The 25,982-nt window shown below is 40.5% G+C and overlaps 1 protein-coding gene across 16 annotated transcripts in view; it reads left to right on the plus strand.

Moving 5' to 3' along the window:
- Positions 1–25,982, plus strand: part of LOC105467197 (Rap guanine nucleotide exchange factor 6) — a 218,735-nt gene that overhangs the window by 16,684 nt on the left and 176,069 nt on the right. For 14 of the 16 annotated variants that reach the window (XM_071097791.1, XM_071097792.1, XM_011716681.3 and 11 more), the window contains 2 exons: positions 16,773–16,843; positions 18,081–18,137. In XM_071097791.1, the coding sequence (XP_070953892.1) occupies positions 16,806–16,843; positions 18,081–18,137 (95 nt within the window). In that variant the 5' untranslated portion in view covers positions 16,773–16,805. Of the gene's footprint in view, positions 1–7,802; positions 7,979–16,772; positions 16,844–18,080; positions 18,138–25,982 lie in introns of those variants that run through there. The other 2 variants (XM_071097788.1, XM_071097790.1) reach the window with 1 other exon arrangement.

Below are 25,982 nucleotides of genomic sequence, written 5' to 3' on the forward strand. Positions count from 1 at the left end.
AAGGCTTCTGGAATGAATTCCCAGTGGATACCAAGGAACAACTATATATAGAAATTTAGATGAAGAAGGGAAGGTGTGTTTCTTGATAGAGTAACAGCATATGCCAAGGCCACAACGTAAGTATGGTATGTACATGCAAGTTGCCTAGGCAGCTGAAACACTGGGCCAAGAATGAGTGGTAAAGTAAATGGAGCTGGAGGAATAGTCAGGCTCCAGATCATGAAGAATTGTGTTCTCCTTATTAAGGAATTTAGATTTGGCTTCCAGAAAGATCGCTTTGGCAGTATATGTGACGAGTGGATTTTACCCTTGGCGTGGTTTCTCATGCCTGTAATCTCAGCACTTTGAGAGGCCAAGGTGGGTGGGTTACTTGAGCCTAGGAGTTTGAGGCCAGCCTAGCCAACATGGCAAAACCCTGTTTCTACTAAAAATACAAACAATTTGCTGGGCATGGTGGTGCACACCTTTAGTCCCAGCTGCTTGGGAGGCTGAGGCATGAGAATTGCTTGAACCCGGGAGGCGGAGGTTGCAGTCAGCCAAGATTGAGCCACTGCACTCCAGCCTGGGCAACAGAGTGAGACTGTGTCTCAAAAAAAAAAAAAAAAAAAAAAAGGAATGGATTTTAGAGTCCAGTTATTTCGGTTATTCACTGGGAAATACTGAATTTCTAAATTGCCTCATTTGCAATAGTAAATGGAGATATTTCCAAAGTAGAATTGACAGATTTATGGCCAGAGCCAATGAACCTGAGTACTGTTACCTAAATAAGGGAATCGGTAATGAATTTTGCACTTGAGTTACTGATGGGTCAGCCAGGTGAAAGTGTTCAGTGTCCAGTAGAACATATAGTATCTGAATTTACTGGAGAGCTTTGGGCAAATATGGGAGTCATAGGCATATGTGATAGTTGAAGCTGTGGATGTGAAGGATATTCCTGACAGTAGAGAGTCTCTAGTGAATAAAAGGCAGATGTTGCAGTTCTGGGAACATAAACTTTATAAACATTTATAGGAGTAAGAAAAAAAAATGAGAAGCCTACAAAGGAGACTTAGATGGAGCAGATGGACCCAAAATAACAAAAAGTAAAAACGGAAAAAAAGCAGCCAGTGCAGAAGGCTAATAATGGAAATAAAATACTGAAGACTTGCATTCTATATGGTGGTTATTGGATACCTGTTGCTGTTATGAAAACTTTATATACATTTAATCCTTCAAGAAACCCTGTGGCCGGGCGCGGTGGCTCAAGCCTGTAATCCCAGCACTTTGGGAGGCCGAGACGGGCGGATCACGAGGTCAGGAGATCGAGACCATCCTGGCGAACATGGTGAAACCCCGTCTCTACTAAAAAATACAAAAAACTAGCCGGGCGAGGTGGCGGGCGCCTGTGGTCCCAGCTACTCGGGAGGCTGAGGCAGGAGAATGGCGTAAGCCCGGGAGGCGGAGCTTGCAGTGAGCCGAGATCACGCCACTGCACTCCAGCCCGGGCGAAAGAGCGAGACTCCGTCTCAAAAAAAAAAAAAAAAAAAAAGAAACCCTGTGAAAGAAGGTATTATTATCCACATTTTACATACAGGGAAGTTGAATCACAGAGAGATTAGTTAGTCTAATGTCACACAGCTAGACCCAGTGTAGTCAGGATTCAAACCTAGGCAGTCTGATTTCATAGTCTGTGCTTATAAGCGTTGCTAAATGTTTGTCATAAGGACAAGAATCCAGAGAGAACCATATTACAGAAGGAATAGGAGAGAGAGTGACATGTCAGCAGTCAAATGCTGTAGAAAATTGGAAGAGAGATGAGGATTGAAAAGTACATGTGGAATTTAGAATTAACAAGTATTAGGTGACTTCATAATGCATGGTAGGATTAGAAAAGTGAAATGAAAGGCTACACTTTGAACTTATAGACAACTGGATGCTTAATCTTTTGATACATTGTAATTTTAGTGGTTAATTATTGAAGTCCTAAAGTTTGAGCATATCATTTGAGACTTTCATTCTTAAAACTTAAAATTTTAGGGTGTAGTTTTTTAAAATTATACTTTAAGTTTTTGGATACATGTGCACAATGTGCAGGTTTGTTACATAGGTATACACGTGCCATGGTGGTTTGCTGTACCCATCAACCTGTCGTCTACATTAGGTATTTATCCTAATGCTATCCCCCCCGCCCCCACCCCCCGCCACAACGGCCCCAGTGTGTGATTTTCCCCTTCCTGTGTCCATGTATTGTCATTGTTCAGCTCCCACTTGCGAGTGAGAACATGCGGTGTTTGGTTTTCTGTTCCTGTGTTAGCTTGCTGAGAATGATTAGTAACTATGTGAGCCACTGTACCTGACCATCTCACTTCTGTTTCATTTTTCAATCCAGGGTCTAGTCAAGGTATGTTACGTTACATTTGGTTAACATAGTCTCCTTTAATCTAGAACAGTCTTTTATTTTTTTTTTCCTTTCATAAACATTGCACTTTTGAAGAGCCTAGCCAGCTCTCTTATAGAATGTATCATAATCTGGATTCATCTGGTTTTTTCATGATTGAATTAAGGTGAAATGATTTTGTTGAGAAACTGCATAGGTGGTGGTCCATACTTCCCATATTGTCCCATCACTGACACATATTGTCAGTTCTTTCCATTATTGGGCATACTACATAGGATCATCTGTATCTCTTTTGTTGTAAAGGTACAATGCTATAATTTATAAGTGATCCAAAGTTAACAGTTGGAGAATGTGTGAATGTCGTGTTCTCCAACAATGGTTTTAACTTGTGATTTTAGCATTCATTGATAATCGTCACCTAAATTAACTATAACTTTGCTGTTGCAAAGTGATAATTTTCTTTTTTTGAGACAGAGTCTCACTCTGTCGCTCAGGCTGCAGTGCAGTGGTGTGATCTTGGCTCACTACAGCCTCTGCCTCCCAGGTTCAAACGATTCTTGTGCCTCAGCCTCCTGAGTAGCTGAGTCTGCAGGCATGCGCCATCACACTGGCTAATTTTTTTATTTTTTATTTATTTATTTATTTTTTAAGTAGAGATGGGGTTTCCACTATGTTACCTGGTCTGGTCTGGAACTCCTGACCTCAAGCGATCCTCTCACCTTGACCTCCCAAAGTGCTGGGATTATAGTTGTATTTTTTACAATGTAAACCAAAGAACTGGTATCTATGTAACAGAAATGAAAATCTAGAATTGAAAAACTACAATTAAAACTTAAAAATTCACGAATAGGTACTTTAGATGTGACCCCATTAGTCTTTAAGTACTTTTTTGCTTTCTGGCATAAAAAGATATTCCAGGCCCTGACTTCCTTTGCTCTAGTACTGAAGTCAGCCATTTATCCAAAGAACTTCAGTCCCCTTTAGTGAGAAATGAATTTAGAAACCAAAGTCTGGGCTCCAGTTGTGGTAAATATTTTATACCTCTTTACTGCCATTTTGCCATATATATTTATATGTCCATGAATGAGAAAATCAATAAGTTCTACGTTTAATATATGGTATTAACTTTGGCATATTGTTTAAATATTCAGAATGCTTTAGTGGTCTGCATATTTTAATCCTTACTTTGTAATTTTAGAATACAAACTATAATACAAATATTACTGTTTACCATGTGATGGCCTCTCTGCTGCACATTTAATAAACATTTAAAAATTTTGTATTTTTAGTAGAGACAGCGTTTCACTATGTTGTCCAGCCTTGTCTCGAACTCCTGACCTCAGGTGATCCACCCACGTCAGCCTCCCAAAGTACTGGGGTTACAGGCGTGAGCCACTGCTAGCCCAGCATGGTGGCGGGTGCCTGTAATCCCAGCTACTCAAGAGGGCTCAGGCAGGAGAATCGCTTGAACCTGGGAGGTGGAGGTTGAGTGAGCTGAGATTGCAACACTACACTCTAGCCTGGCAACAAGAGCAAAACTCTGTCTCAAAAAACAATCATTTGTGTTCAGAGATATTTTATCCTTATCATTGTACAGACAGTAAACGTTAAGCGGATTATCCAAGTTTACACAAGTAGTAACTGACAGAGCTGAAATAGGCAGAATTTGAACACAGGGTTGTCTCCAGAGTCCAAATTGGGTTTTGTGTGTGTGTGTGTGTGTTGCTGTTTTTTTAGAGACCAGGTGTCTCCACATTGCCCAGATTGCTTCCTACTTCTGGGCTCACGTGATCACTCCCGCCTCAGCCTCCTGAGTAGCTGGGACTACAGGCATCTGCCACTGCATCCAGCTATCTTCCACATTGTTAGACTGCCTTCCAAATGATTTATAGAAGATTCTTCAGCATAACTTCACTGTCAAAACTACTGGCTGAGAGGGTGTAGCTGATCTGTTTTAGGAAGTGCTGAGTCATCACCACTTCCTCACCTTCTTCTTCTTTTTTTTTTCCCCCCTAGGTAGAACCCATTATTTTATTCCCTAATCCTGAGCTGGTACTTGTTTTTCTAATATCCCTGGATAATTTCTGCAGTATTTTGTTGTAGTTACAGAACTAGTGCTGAATCAGATGTTACTGATCTGGGATGTCGTGATATGCCAAATGGATAGTTTTCCCACCCTTCTCATGACTTCCCTCTTTTTTAATTTTTTTTAAATTGAGACAGAGTCTTGCTCTGTTGCCTGGGCTAGAGTACAGTGGTGTGATCTCCGCTCACTGCAACCTCCGTGCCCAGGTTCAAGCGATTCTCGTGCCTCGGCCTCCCAAGTAGCTAGGACTACAGGTGTGCGCCACCACACCCAGCTAATTTTTTTGTATTTTTAGTAGAGATGGGGTTTTGCCATGTTGGTCAGGCTGGTCATGAACTCCTGACCTCAAGTGATCTGCCCACCTCGGCCTCCCAAAGTGCTGGGATTGCAGGTGTGAGCCACCACACCCGGCCGACTTCCCTCTTGAAAGCTACATAGAGCAGCTTTCAAGTGCATTCAGCGTAAATGATTAGCACCTTCTTGAATCTAGCATTTAAATTTTTTACTGCCAAAGACTGTCTATAAGACTTCCAGTCTGACTCTGTCAGGGTTCTTGTTTTTTTTATTTGTAACTTTATGCCTAATAGATCATATAGTACCTCAAGCTTATCTTGCAGATAATTGATACAGAAGCCCCAAGAAACCCTTTTCCAAGCTCAGCATTACAGACTCCACAACTCCTTGCTGTCCTATGTAAACAAAATGCCATAACCCCCACATCATGTGAAAAAGAATTAATCAGCTTACCACTACAACCATTCTTTATTCTGTTTTGTGAATGCTTAGCATTCTTGTGACCCTCAAACTAGGTACACAAAGAAAGGGACTAGGATTTACTAGGCATCTTAGTGCTTGTTGTCCTTCACTATTAATAGGTTAGTCAGACAATCCAGAGTGACATAGATCCCACTTACAAACAGTGGTTCTCAAACTTTAGTGTGCTGAAGAATCACCCATAGGACTTAATTAAATCACAGACTGCTGGTCCCTACAACCCAGAGATTCTGATTGGCTGGGTCTGGGGTGAAGCCTGAGAATTTACATTTATACAAAGTTCCCAAGTAATGCTGATGGTGCTGGTTCAGGATCTCACAGGGTTATTACTTATATGCAACAGAACCCAATTTTGGCCAATCGAAAGGAAGAATTTACTGAAAGGATTCCAGGTAGCTACAGAATTACTTGGAATACTAGAAAACCAGACTTGGGGCTAAGCTTGGAATACTAGAAAAACAGGCTTGGGTGCGTGACTCTTATCACAGATTTGGTAGATACTACTGCTACTAGCAGTGAATAGCAGATGCCACAGTTTGCACTGTGAACCACCTGTACTGTCCATTGCATATGTTGTAGACCCTTGATATGGTTTGGCTCTGTATTCCCACCCAAATCTCATGTTGAATTGTAATCCCGTGTTGGGGGAGGGACCTGTGGGAGGTGATTGGATTATGGGAGCAGATTTGCCCCCTTGCTGTTCTTGTGATAGTGAGTTAATTCTCTTGAGATCTTGAGTTGTTTACAAGCATGTAGCACTTTTGTTCTACTTTGCTGTCTCTCTCCTGCTGGCTATGTGGAGATGTGCTTGCTTCCCTTTCACCTTCCACCATGATTTTAAGTTTCCTGAGGCCTTCCTAGGCATGCTTCTTGTACAGCCTGCAGGACCATGAGCCAAACCTCTTTTCTTTATAAATTATCCAGTCTCCAGTAGTCCTTTTTTTTTTTTTTTTTTTTTTTTTTTTTTTTTTTTTTTTGACAGAGTCTTGCTCTGCCACCCAGGCTGGAATGAAGTGGTGTGATCTTGGCTCGCTGCAAACTCCACCTCCCAGGTTCAAGTGATTCTCCTGCCTCAGCCTCCGAAGTAGCTGGGATTACAGGCACCCGCCACCACGCCCAGCTAATTTTTATATTTTTAGTAGAGACGGGATTTCACCATGTTGACCAGGCTGGTCTCCAACTCCTGACCTCAGGTGATCCACCCGCCACAGTCTCCCAAAGTGCTGAGATTACAGGTGTGAACCACTGCGCCTAGCCAGGTAGTTCTTTATAGCAGTGTGAGAACGGACTAATACAACCCCGCTGCCGTCACTGGCTCCTCAAGTGGATTCTATGCAGTTGTTGCTTCTCGGTGTCACTGGCTTCTGAATTAAAGTCCAGGATGAACGTGTCTGATTGGTAACACTTGAATAATTGGCCCTTGCCTTTGTTGTATGGGAGGTTGGAAAAATAAAAATTTGTTGTTTTCAGCTTTCATGGTGGGAGACAGAACTCCACCAAAACTTACAAGGTGGTCTGTTGTCAAAGAGGAGCTCATTCATGCTTGGCCATGCTGTAGCTATTTTTGACCATATGTTTCAGGAACTAAGAAAATATGACCAGCTATTTTTGTAAATAAAGTTTTATTGGAACAGTCACACCCATTCATTTACCTGTTGTCTATGGCTGTTTTCATATTATAAAAGCAGAGCTAAGTAGTTGTGATAAAAAACCATCTGGGCCACAAATATTTACTGTTTGGTCCTTTATTGAAAAAATTTGTCAACCCCTGACAGGAATAATGCTGACATGTGTATATATATACACATAGAGAGAGAGAGACAGAGACAGACACACGGAGTCTTGCTTTGTTGCCCAGGCTGGAGTGCAGTGGCGCCATCTCGGCTCCACCTCCTGGGTTCCACCTCCTGGGTTCACACCATTCTCCTGCCTCAGCCTCCCGAGTAGCTGGGACTACAGGTGCCCGCCACCATTCCCGGCTAATTTTTTGTATTTTTAATAGAGATGGGGTTTCACCATGTTAGCCAGGATGGTCTTGATTTACTGACCTTGTGATCCGCCTGCCTTGGCTTCCCAAAGTGCTGGGATCACAGGCATGAGCCACCACACCTGGCCATAATGCTGATATTTTAATTCAGGGTCATGCAGTCAACATTACAGATGTTGTGAAGAACTACGTGTTCATTTGTCCAAATTGTCCCTTTAAAATAAGGAGATTACAAACATATTTGAAGCTATTTGAGGAGGGGCTTTTCAGATTTAAAGTAACAAACCGTATTAGTGTCTCTTTAGGCGGAGAACTGAAGATACATGTATACCTGAAACTTGTGAGTGAAATTCTCTCTCAGACTTTAACATTGAAAAGTTAATTTCTAATTCTTTCTCGTATATTCGTGGCATCGTTAATGATGTACCAAAGATGTCCTGTAACTTGATAACAGAGAAAATTATGTAAGTTGAGAGTCTTAGAAAATTCTGGTGCCCTTTAACACTACCCACCTGGAGTAAGTCAAGTTATGGGAGTTCTGTTTGCCATACCTAACCTTTGTGTATTACAATTTTCAGAACTTGTTTGCCATCAGAACAAGTTGTCTTGTCAAAAATTACAAGCACATTTCCATAGGATAGACATTTTGTGAGTGCCTGCCTATCTACACCTAACTCAGTGGCGCCCAGGCAACTGTGTTTGTCGTACAGACAGTCCTGGACTTCCAGTGGGGTTATATCATGATACAACCATGGTAAGTTGAAAATCTTGTAAGTCAAAAATGGATTTAATGTAACTTACCTACCAAAAATCATAGCTTAGCCTATGTTAAACATGCTCAGAACACTTACATTAGCCTACAGTTGGGCAAAACCATCTAACACAAAGCCTATTTTATAATAAAGTGTTGTGTATCTGGTATAATTTATTGAATACTGCACAGAAAACAGTGAAAGACAATGATTGATGGGTATTCAAATTATGGTTTCCCAGACTGGTCTCACCAAAAAAAAAAAAAGAAAAAAAATTAGCTGAGTATGGTGGCTCACGCCCATAGTCCCAGCTACTTGGAAGGCCAACATGGGAAGATTGCTTGAGTCCTGGAGATTGAGGCATCAGTGAGCCATGATTGCCGTCACTGCACTCAACCTGGGTGACAGAGTGAAACCCTGTCTCTAAAAGCAAAACAAAACAAAAACATAATTCAGTGTCCGCTGAATGCATATCGCTTTTGCATCATTGTAAAGTCAGGAAATCTTGTCGAACTATTGGAAGATGGGCACTGTCTCTATATGGCTACGCTTTCTTTGGCTGTTGTTACATAATAAGGCATAAAAAAATGGAGGAAAGTGTATAATTTGGGAAGGAAGAAATAATACTGTATTCATAGGCAGTGCTATTGTATATATAGAAAATCGAAAAGAATCTATAAACTCTGAAAATTAAGTGAATTTATTAACAAGATGATTGGACTCAAGTTTATTTTATTATTATATAGAATCAGTTGATTTATGTAAACCAGCAATAAACCACAAAGTCTCTAGTTTAAAAAATGACTGTTTTTGAGACAAGAGTCTCACTCTGTCATGCAGATTGGAGTACAGTGGCATGATCCCAGCTCACTGCAACCTCTGCCGCCCAGGTTCAAGTGATTTTCGTGCCTGAGCCTCCTGAGTAGCTGGGATTGTAGGCATGTGCCACCACACCTAGCTAATTTTTGTATTTTTAGTATAGATGGGGTTTCACCATATTAGCCAGGCTGGTCTCAAACTCGTGACCTGAGGTGATCTCCACCCACCTTGGCCTCCCAAAGTATTGGGATTACAGATGTGGGCCACCACAGCCAGCCAAACATGACATTATTTAAAAATACTAGAAAACCGTAAATACTGAAGAATAAATCCAGCAAAAAGTATAGAAAATTTCTTTACTGAGTACTACAAAGTGTTTATGTTAGTCTGGGTTCTGTTAGAAGCAGTTGTCACAACAATATTAGACATCCAAGGAATTTATTAGGGAAAATGCCTATGAGCAAAAATGGAGAGAGTTGGTAGAGCATTCACACCAGAATGCTCATGTGACATTTGTGAAGGAGAGACGAAAGGAAGGTTGAGTGGAAGAGCCTTAGACTGCACTGTAACAGAGGTTTAGCAAGGTGGAAGGAGAATCCTTGAACCCATCAGAGTAGTCCTGAGTCTCCCAGAATAGGCATTCCTTAGTATCTTTACCAGGCTCAGTTATCGATTGGGAATATCGCATGGGAAGCTTGGACCCAATTCAAACATGATGATAAATTACAGAGCCCCGTAATAGGGATTTTGTTCAATTACACTTCCTGTAGTTTGGAATCTGAGAGGCATATTTTCAAGGCCACCTGAGCTTACACTTTGCACCACACAAATCTACTTCTTCACATAGGTTTGAGGTTCAGGGAGCAGCTCCTCCATGACTCTCAATGAGCTTCTTTTCCTGAGAAGAAACTTAGACAAGAGATGGTGGTGGGAAGAATGATAGGCCCTGTATGGTTGATCTCAGGGTTGCAACTGGTACTTATCCTCTCTCCTCCACTATGCATTTTGTTTTCTCCTCACATAATCACCTCTGCAGGTCTCAGTGGCTTATGTGATAGTATGACTCAAGCTTTCTTTCCTGAAATGTCTGAACCATTGGTAATCATTCTTCTCAGGCTAATGTTGGGATATATGTCCATTTACAGTTACAGTGAGGTAAAGGAATAACCAAGTGAATCATGTGGATTCCACACATTTCTCTCTGTTCACATTACATAAAAGCAGCCCGACTTCCACCTACTGCTCAGGATCAATTACCCCTGCCAAAATGGCAACTCCTCTTACCTGCTGACTCTTGGGCCCTGGTGTTTAAAGTGCCCTGGTGGCAGCTGTAAACTTGTTCATTGAGACTCTTGTACTATTGCCTGGCAAGGGTATATGCCTTTGGAACCAGGGCCTGCAAACGTGTAGAGTCCATAGTTGCAGGAATGGGAAGTACAAAATCCCTTTGTGGCTTATTGGGAATAATGATAAGTGGGTGACTCTTGCTTCTACTCATTTGTTCCTGGGCCCATCTATTCTTCCTGCTGTATATACTGCACTATATAGAGGTCTGTGGTTTGATGTATCTTCATATTAAAAGGTGTCAGTCCATTATTTCACATTATTGCCTTTGAGCTAAAAGTTCAGCTATGCCTTTATAAGGTTATTACAGCATTCTCTGAGGCCAGTTGCTCTGGATGGTGTGGTATGTGACATGACTAGTGGTCCCAAGGTTGTGAGCATACTCCTGTTGTGTCCGGAATTGGTGGGTTCTTGGTCTTGCTGACTTCAAGAATGAAGCCGTGGACCCTCGCGGTGAGTGTTACAGTTCTTAAAGATGGTGTGTCCAGAGTTTGTTCCTTCAGACGTTCAGATGTGTCTGGAGCTTCTTCCTTCTGGTGGGTTCATGGTCTCACTGACAGGAGTGAAGCTGCAGACCTTCACGGTGAGTGTTATAACTCTTAAAGGCGGCACATCTGGACTTAATTCGTTCTTCCTGGTGGGTTCGTGGTCTCGCTGGCTTCAGGAGTGAAGTTGCAGACCTTCATGGTGTTACAGCTCTTAAAGGAGGCATGGACCCAAAGAGTGAGCAGCAGCAAGATTTATTGCAAAGTGCGAAAGAAAGCTTCCACAGTGTGGAAGGGGACCCGAGTGGGTTGCTCCTGGCTGGCTTGGGCAACATGCTTATGTTCCCTTATCTGGCCCCACCCACATCCTGCTGATTGATCCATTTTACAGAGAGCTGATTGGACCGTTTTGACAGGGTGCTGATTGGTGCATTTACAATCCTCTAGCTAGATGTAAAAGTTCTGGAAGTCCCCACTAGGTTAGCTAGATACAGAGTACCAATTGGTGTATTTACAAACCCCTGAACTAGACACAGAGTGCGGATTGGTGCGTTTACAATCCCTTAGCTAGACATAAAAGTTCCTCAAGTCCCCACCAGACTCAGGAGCCCAGCTGGCTTCACACAGTGGATTCCTCACCGTGGCGGCAGGCAGAGCTACCTGCAGTCCTGCACTGTGCACCCGCACTGCTCAGCTCCTGGGCGATTGATGGGGATTGAGTGTCGTGGTGCAAGGGGCGGCGCTCATCACGGAGGCTTGGGCCCCGGGGGAGCCCGTGGGGGCGGGGGGTTGGGCATGGCGGGCTGCAGGTCCCCAGCCCTGCCCCGTAGGGAGGGAGCTGAGGCCTGGCGAGAACTGGAGCGCATTGCCGGCCTGCCGGCACCCTCTGCCGCTGCTGGCCTGGGTGCTAAGCCCCTTACTGCCGTGGGCCGGCGTGTGCTGGGCCCACTGAGCCTGCGCCTGCGCTGCGGAAACGCCCCGGTTCCCGCCCGCCACTCTACCTCCACATCTCCCTGGGAGGTGTGGGAGGCGGCTCCAGCCTCCACCTGCCCAGAGAGGGGCTCCAACAGTGCTGTGGCAGGCTGCAGGGCTCCTCGAGGGCCAGAGTGGATGCCGAGGAGGAGCCGAGGGCGAGGGCTGCTAGCACATTGCCACCTCTCACTGTATTTGCTTTGAATTGGGTCCACTGGTTGGACTCTTTGGTGTGTAGGATTCTAGTCCTGTAGTTCAGACATTCTGCAAGCCCCTGGATTATGATCCTGGCTGAACCTCTGAGGTAAGTAAGATAAACCCAAACCCAAAATATAGATATCTATCACTGTGAAATGAACTACTGGCCCTTCTGGGATGAGAGACACCTGATATAGTCTACTTGTTATCAAATGACTGGTTGCTCTTCTTGAATAATAGAATCATATCAGGAACTCATTTGGTTGGTCTCTGTTGCTGACAGGTTGGACATTCAGAAGTAGCAGTAGCTAGACAGACCTTGATAAGTGGAAGTTTATATTGTTGGTCCCATGTGTAGCCTCTATCTAGTGTCATTGTGATCAGTCTACTCATGTATTAATTGTACCAGTTCTGGGATATCCTATTTTATCTTCGTGGTTGTTCAGCGCCTCTTCCATGTTTAATGCTTTTTGGTGGGCATTAGTGTGGAATACAGAAAACTTTATACACTTTGTGCCCGTTCCCATGTCTCCATCCTGTGTCTTTACCTGATCCCTCCTTGTTCCTGATCTTTTTGTCTTTTTCCTTCTAGACCCCTAACCAGATATCCATGCACTGGAATTTACATATATTTTCACTTTGGGCCACTGTCTTAGTCTGTTTTGTGTTGCTATAACAGAATACTTGAGGTTGGGTCATTTATAAAGAAAGAGCTTTATTTGGCTCACAATTCTGGTGGCTGGAAGGTTCTAGACAGGCCACCTCTATCCAATGAGGGCCTCAGGCTGCTTGAAAGGGGAGCAAGTTTGTGCAAGAGGATCACATGGCAGGCTGGGCGCAGTGGCTCCCGCCTGTAATCTCAGCACTTTGGGAGGCCAAGGCAGAACTGCTTGAGCCCAGGAGTTCGAGACCAGTGTGGGCAGCAAAGCAAGACCTCGTCTCTACAAAAAATAAAATAAATAAATAAATAAATAAAACTAGATGGGCATGGTGTCATGTGCATGTGCCTGTAGTCCCAGCTACTCAGAGGCTGAGGTGGGAGGATTGCTTGAGCCCAGGAGGTCGGGGCTGCAGTGAGCCATGTTCATGCTGCAAAAAATGATCACATGGTAAGAGAGAAAGCAAGAGAGAGAAACCAAGGAAGCCAAACTCTGTTTAACAATCCTCTTTCAGGGGAATGAATTGATTTCTGTGAGAGTGATAACTCATTTGCCCCCTCAGACAGGCATTGATCTATTCATGAGGGATCCACCCCCATGACCCAAACACCTCCTGCTAGGTCCCACCTGCTAACACTGCTACATTGGGGATCAAATTTCAGCATGAGTTTTGGCGGGGACGAACCACATCCAAACCATAGCAGCTGCTATCCTTTAACATGACCCACATCTGCTACTCACAACTGTACCCACTGAGGAGATTTTTCCTTTTCTCTTTCTTTTAAGGCTATTCCTGAATATAACTTCAATATTAGCCTTAAAAAAAAAAAAGTTAATAGAACAGATCTGAGACTGCTGTCCTTAGGAAGACCTATTTGTAAAGTTGTCTTTTGGCGGCTGGCATCTGGGAACTTGGATTTCAGGAATGTTCCCAGCATTTCATAACTGATAAGAATTAAAATACACACATTCTTATCCAGGATTAACAGACTTTCTCTATAAAGGGCTAAATAGTAAATATTTTAGGTTTTGTGGCCCAGGTAATTTTTGTTACAACTACTTAACTCTGTTTTTATAGCATGAAAAGAGTCATAGCCAATAGGTAAATGAATGGGCGTGGCTGTGTTTAGCAGTATTTCTTCTACCTACATGATGCCAATAGCACCACTCTCTCAAATCTGTGACAGCCTAAAATAACTCCAGACATTGCTAAATGTCAATGAGAAAGGAAGAATCAGTCCTGGTTCAGGACTACTACTATGATTTTTTCAGGTAGATCTTTACTTCACTTTAGGTATGTCCTGATGTCCTATCTTATGAAAAATGTTTTATATATTTGTCTTTTTTGTTGTGTGTTTAGTTGTTTTAGGTGATGGGTAAGTCTAGTTCCTCTTATTTTATCTTGACCTAAACCAGTCACTTCTACATTGCTGGAGATATCCTGACATGCCCCTAACCACTGTATCCCTAAAAACTTCACTGAAGTGGCAGATCTTTTGAATCTTCATAGTGTTTATCTCCCATCTTCTGGAGCCACATGTGTGTTACCAAGGACTTTAGGGTACCAGTGACCTCTAGCGCATTCTTTTGTTCATTCTGTCCAATCAGCATGTTGTAATATATGTAAATAGATCAGGAGGTTTAGATGTCTGTTCCCCACCCAACTCCCACTGACTGTTATGACAGAGAGCGGGAGAGTTAAAAGAGTCCTAAGATAAAACTGTAAGTTAATATTGCCCCACATGAATGCAGATTTTTCTGATCTTCTAATTGGAATGGAAAGTAACACCACATCAGTACTTGAGGCTTAATCAGCTTCAGCAGCAATATTATGTCTGAGACTGCAGGCTATGATTAGGGCTAGAATTTGGTTCATTCTGTGGTAGTCTGCACAGTCATTTTTCAGGATCTGTCTGCTTTCTCCATGAATTAAATAGAAAACAATGGAAACTATTACCTCTGCGTACTTCTGATTCTTTACTGGTGGCACTAGTCTTTATTCTGTGCCCCTCTGGAAGAAATAGTCTTTTATTTACTGTCTTGTTCTGGGGAATGGGGCAGAGGTTTCCACTTGGCTTTTTCCATTATGATGGCTTTTACCACACAGGTCATGGACCCATTATGGAGGGTATTCTAACTGCCAAGTGTATAAATTCTAATTATAAACTGAAGGAGTGGAGAATGACCATTATTAGGTGGATCTGCAGACTCATTGGGCCCACTATAAGCCACACTTTTGCCATGAATCTGTTTATTACCTGCATTCAGCAGGTTCTGGCTGGGTGGTTGGTTCTTCTACCCCATAGAGCCTCAGTTGGGATCATTCTTTTAGTTCCATTCAGTTGGTAGTTCTAAGCTGCTCTAGGAAGGCATAACTTACTTATCTAGTATCTTGGTGTTACTCCATGTGGCCTTTTTGTCTCCCCAAGGCTAGCTGAGGCTCTTCACAACATTAATGGTCTCAGGGTACTTGACTCTCTTATACAACTTCACCTCTATTCTTTTGGTCAGAACTAGTCACAGAGCCAACTCACATCTGTGGGGAGGGCACATAGATTCCAGTTTTTGATGGGTTACAGGCAAGACTGCACTGCACAAGAGCATATGGGATAATAAATATCTCTGTGGCCATCTTTGGAAATACAGTTTACCATATCAATGCTTCATCTGCTGTCTTCTAAAATTTGGTAGACCTTTCTTTTAACCTATTCAAATCTTTATTTTTGTATACTTAAACATCTTTTTCACTGTTATTTTAGTAAGGATTTAGCAGAAAAAAGTGTGGTTGTCAATCCACTGTGGTTAATTGGCAGTTGTTATCTTTGGAATTAGAGATTATTGCTTTTTTTTTTTTTTTTTTTTTTTTTTTTTTGAGATGGAGTCTCAGTCGCCTAGATTGGAGTGCAGTGGTGCGATCTCGGCTCACTGCAACTTGCTCTTGCCAGGATCAAGCCATCCCCCACACCTCAGCCTCCTAAGTAGCTGGGACTACAGACGTGTACCACAAGCCTGGCTAATTTTTTAAAATTTTTTGTAGAGACAAGTTTCACCATGTTACCCAGGCTGGTCTCAAGTGATCCACCCACCTTGGCCTCATAAAGTGCTGGGATTACAGGTGTGAGCCACTGTGCTCAGCTTGCTGCTCTTACCTTGTCTTGTCTTGTCTTATCTTAGTTTTTTGAGACGGAGTCTCGCTCTGTCGCCCAGGCTGGAGTGCTGTGGCACAATCTCGGCTCACTGCAAGCTCCGCCTCCCGGGTTCATGTCATTTTCCTGCCTCAGACTCCCAGGTAGCTGGGACTGCAGGCACCTGCCACCACGTCTGGCTAATTATTTGTAGTTTTAGTAGACACGGGGTTTCACCGTGTTAGCCAGGATGGTCTCAGTCTCCAGACCTCGTGATCCGCCCGCCTCAGCCTCCCAAAGTGCTGGGATTACAGGCGTGAGCCACCGTGCCCGGCCTAGCTTGCTGTTTTTATTAATGGCTCCATGTTGTCTTATTAACCTACTAGAAAATAAGTTGTCTTTAGTTTGTCCCCCACTACCCCCACTACTATCTGATAATTTTCTTGGCCAGTTGCATATCAGAGTGGGAAGGCAGTGTTTAGAAGTAGTTTGCCCTGGTGTAAAGGCATTATTCTTTATAGGAAATAGGAAGTATATTTTTTATAGCGAATTTAAGCTTGTCTGCTTTTAATCTTATGACGTCAGTGGTACAATACCATTTGCTGTCAAAGATCTGTAGAGTCTTTCCACTTTCTTCTGCTATGCCACTGCTCTTAGTTGAGGTTATACTATGTCATCCTGAGGTTTTTGTTGTTGTTTTAATGCCTAGTTATAGGATTGTACCATTGGAAATCTTTTTTATTTAGTGGTAGATTATGTCATTTTGAGTCTCTTTAGAGAGAAATTCTTTAGAAAGTCATATTTTAAGAGGAATATTGATAAACTGGGTCGTCTCTAAAGGTGGCAGTCAGGATATTGGATATCAATATTTGGAGGCCACTAAAGAAGAAAAGTTTACATCTGCTTAGAAGTGAAATAACGAATTAATATACTTCCATATAAAATAATGATTTTGGGGTTCTGGCATTGTTCGAATGAATAGAGGCCATTGGTCATGTTGAAGAGGAGTTCCTTTGAGAGCTGAGGGGATCTCTTCTCTGCCTTTTGAAATCTTTTATGATTCAGAGGTTTTATGATTTTTCCATAGTTAACTGCTCTGCTATAAGTGACTGTTTAAAATCAGAATTGTGGGGTGCCTTATATTTTAAACAGTATATTTGAAAAATAATCTAATTTTTTTCTTCTGTTCTACAGGACTTAAATACTATTTATTCTTATCTTCATGGAATGGAAATATTATCAAATCTCAGGGAACATCAGCTTAGGTAAGTGTGGTTATGTATTTAAGAGCACACGCTGTATAGCCGTTCATTCATTTATTCACCACATATTTGTTAAGCACCTTTATATTCCTTATTGTTTTAAGGCCTTGGTATATACATTATAGATTAGATCCCTGGTTTCCTGTAGTTTATATTTTGGTAGGGGTGATTTTGGATTTGGGGAAAAACAGTGACAGTAAAAACTGAATTTGTTTTTCTTATTTCAGTTTTTCTTAGCCATGGGACCTTAAGTTAGAAGGAACATTTAGCTGCGGTTTTGTCTTCAATAAAATAGGGGTAATGGTAGTATCTTTGTTGAAGTATTTCAAGGATTAAATGAAAATAAGTACCTAAAGCAAAATACAGTGCTGAGGGTGTGCTGGCTAGTAAAGACAAAACTCCTGTTATCTTTTTGTAGTGTGTATTGGTATTTATTATGCCAAATGTTTCAGCTGGGTATGGTATGTTGTATTATAGTGTTGTATTAATGTGGAAGGAGCAGTAACCTTGATTTGGCCTAAGCTCCTATGGACGAGACCCATAAACTTTCTGAACCTCATTTTTTTCTTCTGAAAAATTGGCTGGCTATCTGTCCTGGTTATCATATATCATTATGATTATATTTATAAAAACACTTTGGAGTGCTATAAAACACTTAACTATATAATATTTTAATTAAACGTGTGTTCCCACCGTGAACAGCATATCCAGTGACTTTTCCTGGGTATTCATCAAGTTTCTGGTTATTGACCAGATTGATAAAATATAATTGTTAGGGATTTATTATTCATTATATGTTTTCTGTATAACGTAATTCAGCTGTTAGTATATGCCAAATAATTAGGAAGAAAGAAAACTGAAAAATTAGCATTTTGTAATACTCAAAGTATTTTTTATTGCAAACTGATTTTTATATTCAGCAATTTTTTTGTATGTACATGCCTCTGCCAGTAACTGCTCTTCACACTGAGGATTCAGTAGTGAATCAGACAAATGTATATTTTTTGTAATGAAAACTTTTGATGTGAGTTGACAGATTTTATAATGTACATAAAGAGTATTATGGTTGATGCCACTGAATATTATCTATATTATTGCATTATATATATAAAATATAGATATATTCCTAAACTCTTTGTACTTTGGTGAAAACATGCTGGTAGATCTGGTCATTTTCTGTTGTAATTACAACAATTTTAAAAACAAAATGTAAGATAAAATCTTCAATTTTTTTTAATAGGTTAATGTCTGCAAGAGCACGCTATGAGAGATACAGTGGCAATCAGGTTCTCTTTTGGTAAGTATTTCTATAATTCACTTAAACTCATGACTTTTATGTTTAAATTTTAACTCTTAGCATTGAAATTCATTTGATTCTGGGACAATTTATGAAAAAATTCATAAACCATGAAGTATATAACATACATAGAATACACCAAGGGTGTACAATGCAATGAATTTTAATAAATATACACTAAATGTGTAATGACAACTCACATGAAAATAAAGATATCAGTTTTCCAGAAGGCTCTCATCAACTTTCTTTTGGAAAGGTAATCACAATTCTGACTTGTATTACTATAGGTTAGTTTTGCCACTTATTGAACTTGCTATAGAGAGAATCCTTTGGTGAGGCTTTTTTACTTAATAAATTTCCAAATTTTTCTATGTTTTTGCATGTGTTCTTTTTCACTGCTGTACAGTATACAATTGTGTGCAAATAATGATTTGTTTCTCCCTTCCACTGTTCATAGTTGGGTTATTTCTAGTTTTCCTTTTTTTAAAAGTTTGTTTGGTTTTTTTTGAGATGGAGTTTCGCTCTTGTCACCCAGGCTGGAGTGCAGTCGTGTAATCTCGGCTCACTGCAACCTCCACCTCCCAGGTTCAAGTGATTCTGCTGCCTCAGCCTCCCAAGTAGCTGGGTTTGCAGGCATTAGCCGCCATGCCCGGCTACTTTTTGTATCTTTAGTAGAGATGAGGTTTCACCATGTTGGTGAAGTTCAAGCTGGTCTCGAACTTCTGACCTCAGGTGATCCACCTGCCTCAGCCTCCCATAGTGCTGGAATTACAGGTGTGAGCCACTGCGCCCGGCCAATTTCTAGTTTTCAGTATGATAAATAATACAGTTTCTATTAACATTGTGTTATTTTTGTGCCCTTATTGCTTACTGCTGTTGAGGATATTCTTAGGAATAAAATTATGGTCATGTGCCACATAACGTTGTTTCAGTCAGTGATGGACTGTTGTGTCACAGTTGCATGCCGTATTCAGTAGAGTAACATGCCGTACAGGTATGTGCACTAGGAGCAATAGACTATATACCATATAGCCTAGGTGTATAGTAGGCTATACCGTCTTCTAGGTTTATGTTAAGTATACTCTATGATGTTCACATGATGAAATCATCTAATGATGCATTTTTCAGAAAGTATCACCATCATTAAGTAAGGCATGACTGTAGTGGAAATGTGCATGTTCAAAAATTCAGGAGAATGTGACTGTTTTTTAAAATTAGTTTTATGAATTTTTTTTTTTTTTTTTTTTTAAATGGAGTCTCACTGTGTCGCCCAGGCTGGAGTGCAATGGCGCAATCTCAGCTCACTGCAAGCTCTGCCTCCTGGGTTCATGCCATTCTCTGCCTCAGCCTCCTGAGTAGCTGGGACTACAGGCGCCCACCACCATGCCCAGCTAATTTTTTTGTTTTGTTTTGTATTTTTAGTAGAGACGGGGTTTCACTGTGTTAGCCAGGATTGTCTCGATCTCCTGACCTCATGATCTGCCTGCCTCAGCCTCCCAAGGTGCTGGGATTACAGGCATGAGCCACCGCGCCCGGCCAGTTTTACCAATTTTAATAACCATTAGCTCAGTATAGTTAAGTTCCAGTTGCTCTACATGTTTGACAGCCCTTAATATTTGTGTTTTATTGTTTGCTTATTTTGAATTTTTGCTACTCGGCTGCTGATTACGTTATGTTAGCTCATTGTGATTTTATTTTACATTTCCCTATTACTAATTATGATGAATGACCTTTATGTTTCTATCAGGTATTTAGATAGCTTCTTTTATTAATTGGGTTGTCAGTATGATTTCTATTGATTTATAAAAGTTCTTTTTGAATTCTGAATGGAAGTCCTTTGTTGGGTATGTTTATTCTGTTATCCACTGTGCCACTTTTCCTTTTTTCTGGGTGTTTTTTTTTTTTTTTGAGATGGAGTCTCGCTCTTGTCACTGAGGCTGGAGTGCAGTGGTGTGATCTCAACTCACTTCAACCTCTGCCTCTTGAGTTCAAGCGATTCTCCTGCCCCAGCCTCCTGAGTAGCTGGGATTATAGGCGTCCGCCACCACGCCCAGCTAATTTTTTGTATTTTTAGTAGAGATGGGGTTTCACCCTGTTGGTCAGGTTGGTCTTGAATTCGTGACCTCAGGTGATCCACCCACCTCGGCCTCCCAAAGTGCTGAGATTACAGGCGAGAGTCACAGCACCTGGCCTTTTTTTTTTTTTTTTTTGAAATGGGGTTTCCTGTGTTGCCCAGGCCAAATCTTGAACTCCTAGGCCCAAGAGATCCTCCTGCTTCAGACTCCCGAGGATTACAGGCATACGCCACTAAACACAACTCTTTTTGCTCCATTATTGGCATCTTTTGAGGAAGAGTAATTCCTTTCTCAACTTGTCCCCTTGTGATTAGGGCCTTTTGTGTCCTTTTTTTAAAAAGTCAAATCTTTCCTTTCTTCATGATTGTGAAGATTTTCTTTGTTTCTCCTCTAAAAGTTTGGTGTTTTGTTTCTCAAATATAGATCTACAATTCATCTTGGAATTGAATTTTACTTGTGATGTGAGGTAGAATTCAAGATTCATTTTTCTTAATTTTAAAAATATTTATTAGTCATTTTGAATTTAATGAGAAACCCATCACTTTTTTTCCTTTCCTTCCTTCCTTCCCTCCCTCCTTCTCTTCTTTTCTTTTCTTTTCCTCTCTCTTTCTCTCCCGCCCACCCCTTTCTCTCTCTTTCTTTTCCTCCTTTCTTTCCCTTCCCTTCCCTTCCCTTCCCTTCCCTCCCCTCCCCTCCCCTCCCCTCCCCTCCCCTCCCCTCCCCTCCCCTCCCCTCCCCTTCCCGTCTCTCTCTCTCTCTGTCTCTCTCTCTCTTTCTTTCCTTTCTTCTCATTCTTTTGTCTCATTCTGTTCATCTCGCTCTGTCACCCAGGCTGGAGTGCAGTGGCGCAATCTCGGCTTACTACAACCTCCGCCTCCTGAGTTCAAACGATTCTCCTGCCTCAGACTCCGAAGTAGCTGAGACTACAGGCACGTGCCACCACGTCTGGCTAATTTTTGTATTTTTAGTAGAGACGGGGTTTCACCACATTGGCCAGGCTGGTCTCAACCTCCTGACCTCAGGTGATCTGTCTGCCTCGGCTTCCCAAAGTGCTGGGATTACAGGCATGAGCCACTGCGCCCAGCCTCATTACATGTTAACACAATTAACGTTTATTAGAACTATTTTCATAAAAGATTTAATTATAGTTTAGCAAATCTAATGTCTCTGATATTAGTCGGATTCTCATATCTGCTGCATTCAGTCTGTTGTGATATATTTTTTGAATGAAAGAATTCTTCCTACAGAGAAGTTGTTAAAAAAAAAAAAAAAAAAATGCGGGGGAGGTTCTTATCAGATAAGTTGGGTATTCTTCTTTAAAACAGTACCAAAACTTGACAAGTTGCTTACAGGTTAGTTTCAACATGGTGTCTGAGACTTTATCCATGAACTTTTTACTCTGTTGCATTAGAAACAATTGGTCTGTCTTGCACATTGAATCAGTCATTTCTCTATGTTTGATTTTTGTAATGCCATGCGTTGGTCATTTGGAAAATATTGATGGTCCTCAATATTTCTCAATTTTTCTCATTTTGGCACTTAAAAAAATACTTTATCAAAAATGGCATTGCTAATATCACCACTAGCCTCTTCTGAAAAGTTTAGGGAAGTGCTAAACTCACAGTAATGGATACAAATTTTCTAAAATGTAAATTGTTGACTGAAAGCATGGATTTTATTATTGGCAAGATTCATTAGGTATCCTTATGGGTGTTCAGTTGATTCAGCACCATTTATTGAAAAACTGTCTTTTTCCCTCCAGCTGTGCAGTGTCCACTTTGTGTGGTCTCTATTTTGTTCAGTTGTTTATTGCTCACTTGCTTATTGTTTATTTTGCTCATTTGTTTATTTTGCTCATGCCTGTGTTCATGTAAGTACTGCCCTGTCAAGCTGTGTAGTTTGGGTTTTTTTGTTTGTTTTTGTTGTTGTTGTTTGTTTTTGAGACAATCTCACTCTGTCACCCAGGCTGGAGTGCAGTGGCAAAATCTCGGCTCACTGCAACCTCTGCATCCTGGATTCAAGTGATTCTCATGCCTCAGCCTTCCGAGTAGCTGGGATCACAAGTGTGGACCACCATGCCTGGCTACTTTTTGTATTTTTAGTAGAGACAGGATTTAGTAAAAACAGGGTTTCACCACGTAGGCCAGGTTGGTCTCAAACCCCTGGCATCAAGGGATCCGCCCGTCTTTGCCTCCAAAACGGCTGAGATTACAGGCTTGAGCCCCCAAGCTCGGCCTAAGCTGTGTGTTTTGATATCTGATAGCATGAGTTTGTATTCAGTAGAGCAACTCAGGCTTGTACTCAGGCTTGTTCTTCAAGATTGTCTTGGCTATCATTGTTGCTTTGCCTTTCTGTGTAAATTCTAGAATCAGCTTGTCAATTTCCACACACAGATATACGCAAGAAAGCCTGTGGGAGGCTGTGGGCTTTGGATTAGGATAGCATTAAATTCATAAATCAATTCAGAGAGAAATGACATTGTTGTTATAATGAATCTGTCAATCTGCGAACATCTATATTCTTCCATTTATTTAGTCTTTAATTCTTTGCAGCAGTGTTTTAGGAGGGTGTTTTTCCTACATAAACAGTTCTAGCAGTTTTTTCTGTAACACTTTAAAGGTGTTTTATCATGTTCTTGCTTCTGTTTATGTTGAAGAATCAGTAATCAGTGTTCTTGTTACTCCTTTCTGTTAGTATGTTTTTTCCTCTGCTTCTGAGATTTTTCTTGCTTTTTTGCTTTTCAGAAGTTGTGTCTAACGTTGCTAGGTAGGATTTTCTTTGTATTTATTCTGTTTAGGGTTTATAGATCTTCATGATACCCTGATTTGATATCTTTCATCGATTTTGGAAAATTCTTATAGAATATTTTTTATATTATTGCTTCTTTCCTATTTTCTTTTTCCTCCTTCCTGCTTTATTTTGTCCCGTATTTCCTTTGTACTGTTTTCCATCTTCCTGTTCTTTTTTCTGTCTGTGCTTCAGTCTCCCATTTTCTACTGCCTTATTTTCTAATTTGTGAATTTCTGTCTTCTGCTGTTTCTAAAGTACCCACTTGTGAATTTTTAAGTTTTAATTGTAGTTTTTCAATTCTAGATTTTCATTTCTGTTACATAGATACCAGTTCTTTGGTTTAATCCATCATCTGTTTTCCTTTTTTCTTGAATGTAATAAATATAGCAGGTTTTTTTCCTGTGGGTTTCAGGTTATTTGGTCTCATTTCCAGCAATGTTGATAATTTTTTAACTTTTTAATTGACACATTATAATTGTACATATTTATGGAGTTCAAGTTGGTATTCCAATACAGTTATGTGTTGTTTATACAATGTACAAGTTAGGGTAGTTAGCATATCCATCACCTCATACATTTAATCATTTTTTGGTGGTGAAAACATTCAAAAGCCTCTCTTCTGGCTATTTTGTAATATACACTACTTTACTGTTAACCATAATAATCCTACTGTGCAACAGAACACCAGAACTTATTTTTCTTATTTTATTGTAACTTTGTACCCACTAACCAACCTCTCCTCATCTTTCTCTCCCACCTCCCCACTCCAGTCTCTGATAACCACTCTTCTACTCCACTTCTATGGTACCAACTTTTTATTTTTTAGATTCCACATATAAGTGATATCCTGCAGTATTTGCCCCTCTCTCTCTGTCTTATTTCACTTAACATACTATCCTCCATTTCCATCCATGTTGCTACAGATGACAGGATTTCATTCTTTTTATGGCCGAATGATATTCTATTGAGTATATATACCCCCATTTTCTTTATCTATTCTTTCATTGTTGGACACTTAGGTTGAGTCTGTATTTTGGCTATTGTAAAATATGGGAGTGCAGATATTTCTTTGACATACTGATTTCATTTCCTTTGGATATATATCCAGTAGTAGGATTGCTGGATCATCTAGAAGTTCCATTTTTTAATTTTTTTAGTAACCTCCATATTGTTTTCCATAATAACTACTAATTTACGTTCCCACCAACAGTGTATAAGTGTTCCCTTCTCCTGAAATCCTCGCCAACACTTGTTTTCTTTTTTCTTTTTGATAGTAGCCATTCTCATTGGAATGAAGTGGTGTCTTGTTGTGGTTTGGGTTTGCATTTGCCTGATTAGTTTATTTGAATATTTTTTCGTATACCTGTTGGCTCTTTTTATATCTTCCTTTCGAAATGTCTGTTAAGCTATTTTGCCCATTTTTAATCAGTTTTTTTTTTTGCTATTAAGTTTTTTATATATATTCTGGATATTAACCCATTGTCAGATGTATAGTTTGCAATTCTCTCCTATTTCTGTAGATTGTCTATTCATTTTATCAGTTGTTTCCTTTGCTGCACAAAAACTTTTTGGTTTGATGTAATCAGATTTGTCTGTTTTTGTTTCTGTTGCCTGTGTTTTGAGGTCTTCGCTTTAAAAATCCTTGCCTAGCACAGTGTTGTAAAGCATTTTCCCCTGTTTTCTTCCAGTAGATTTCATGGTTTTAGGTTTCACATTTAAGTCTTTAATCCATTTTGAGTTGATTTTTGTATATAGTGAGAAGTAGTTTAGTCTTATTCTTCTGCAAGTAGATAACACATTTTCTAAGTGTTTTTGGCACCTGTTTTGAAAATCAGTTGTCTGTAGATGCATGACTTTAATTCTGGGATATCCATTCTGCTCTATTGGTCTGTTTTTATGTCAGTGCCATGCTTTTTTGGTTGCAGTAGCTTTGTAGTATATTTTGAGGTCTGTGTATCAGTCCATTGCTGAAAGTGGGGTGTTCAAGTTCCCTGCTATTACTGTATTATAGTCTGTCTCTCCCTTTAGATCTAATGATATTTGCTTTACAGACTTGGGCACTCCAGTGTTCGGGGTGTGTGTTAATATATACTGTAAATATATATATGAGACACAATTGTATATTATATAATGATTATATAATATATATTATAAATAATGTAATTGTTATATCTTCCTGCTGAATTGATCCCTTTATCATTATATAATCACCTTTTCTGTCTCTTTTTACAGTTTTTGACTTAAAGTAAGCATGGCTACTCCTGTTTGCTTTGGGTTTCCATTTACATGGATGTCTTTTTCTATCCTTTAATTTTTTTGTGTGTGTGTGACAGAGTCTCACACCGTTCCCCAGGCTGGAGCACAGTGGTGTGACTCACTGTACCCTCCACCTCCTGTATTCAAGTGATCTTGTGCTTCAGCCTCCCAAACAGCTGGTATTACAGGCGCGCACCACCACACCCAGCTAATTTTTGTATTTTTTAGTAGAGACAGGGTTTTGCCATGTTGGCCACACTGGTCTTGAACTCCTGACCTCAGGTGATCTTCCTGTCTCGGCCTCCCAAAGTGCTAGGATTACAGGCGTAAACCACTGCACCCAACCTCTATCCCTTAACTTTCAATCTATGTTTGTCTTTAACAGTGAGGTGAGTCTGTTATAGGCAGCATACATTTGGGTTTTATTATCCACTCAGCCATTCTATATATTTTAATTGGAGGAACTTACCCAGTCACATTCAAGGCTGTTATTTATAGGTGAGGATTTATTGCTGCCTTTGTGTTAATGGTTTTCTGGTTGTTTTATAGATTTTTTTTTGTAGCATTCTTTCTCTCTTGTTCACGTCTGTGGTTTTGTTGCTCACTGTGGTGCTATACTTTGTTTCCTTTCTCTTTCTCCTTTGTATATCTGCTGTAATTTCTTTCTTTATGTTTACTATAGAGCTAGCATAAAGAGTCTTGTTATAATGCACTATTTTAAGCT

Source organism: Macaca nemestrina, chromosome 6, assembly GCF_043159975.1.
Source record: "Macaca nemestrina isolate mMacNem1 chromosome 6, mMacNem.hap1, whole genome shotgun sequence".
NCBI classification, from domain to species: domain Eukaryota; kingdom Metazoa; phylum Chordata; class Mammalia; order Primates; family Cercopithecidae; genus Macaca; species Macaca nemestrina.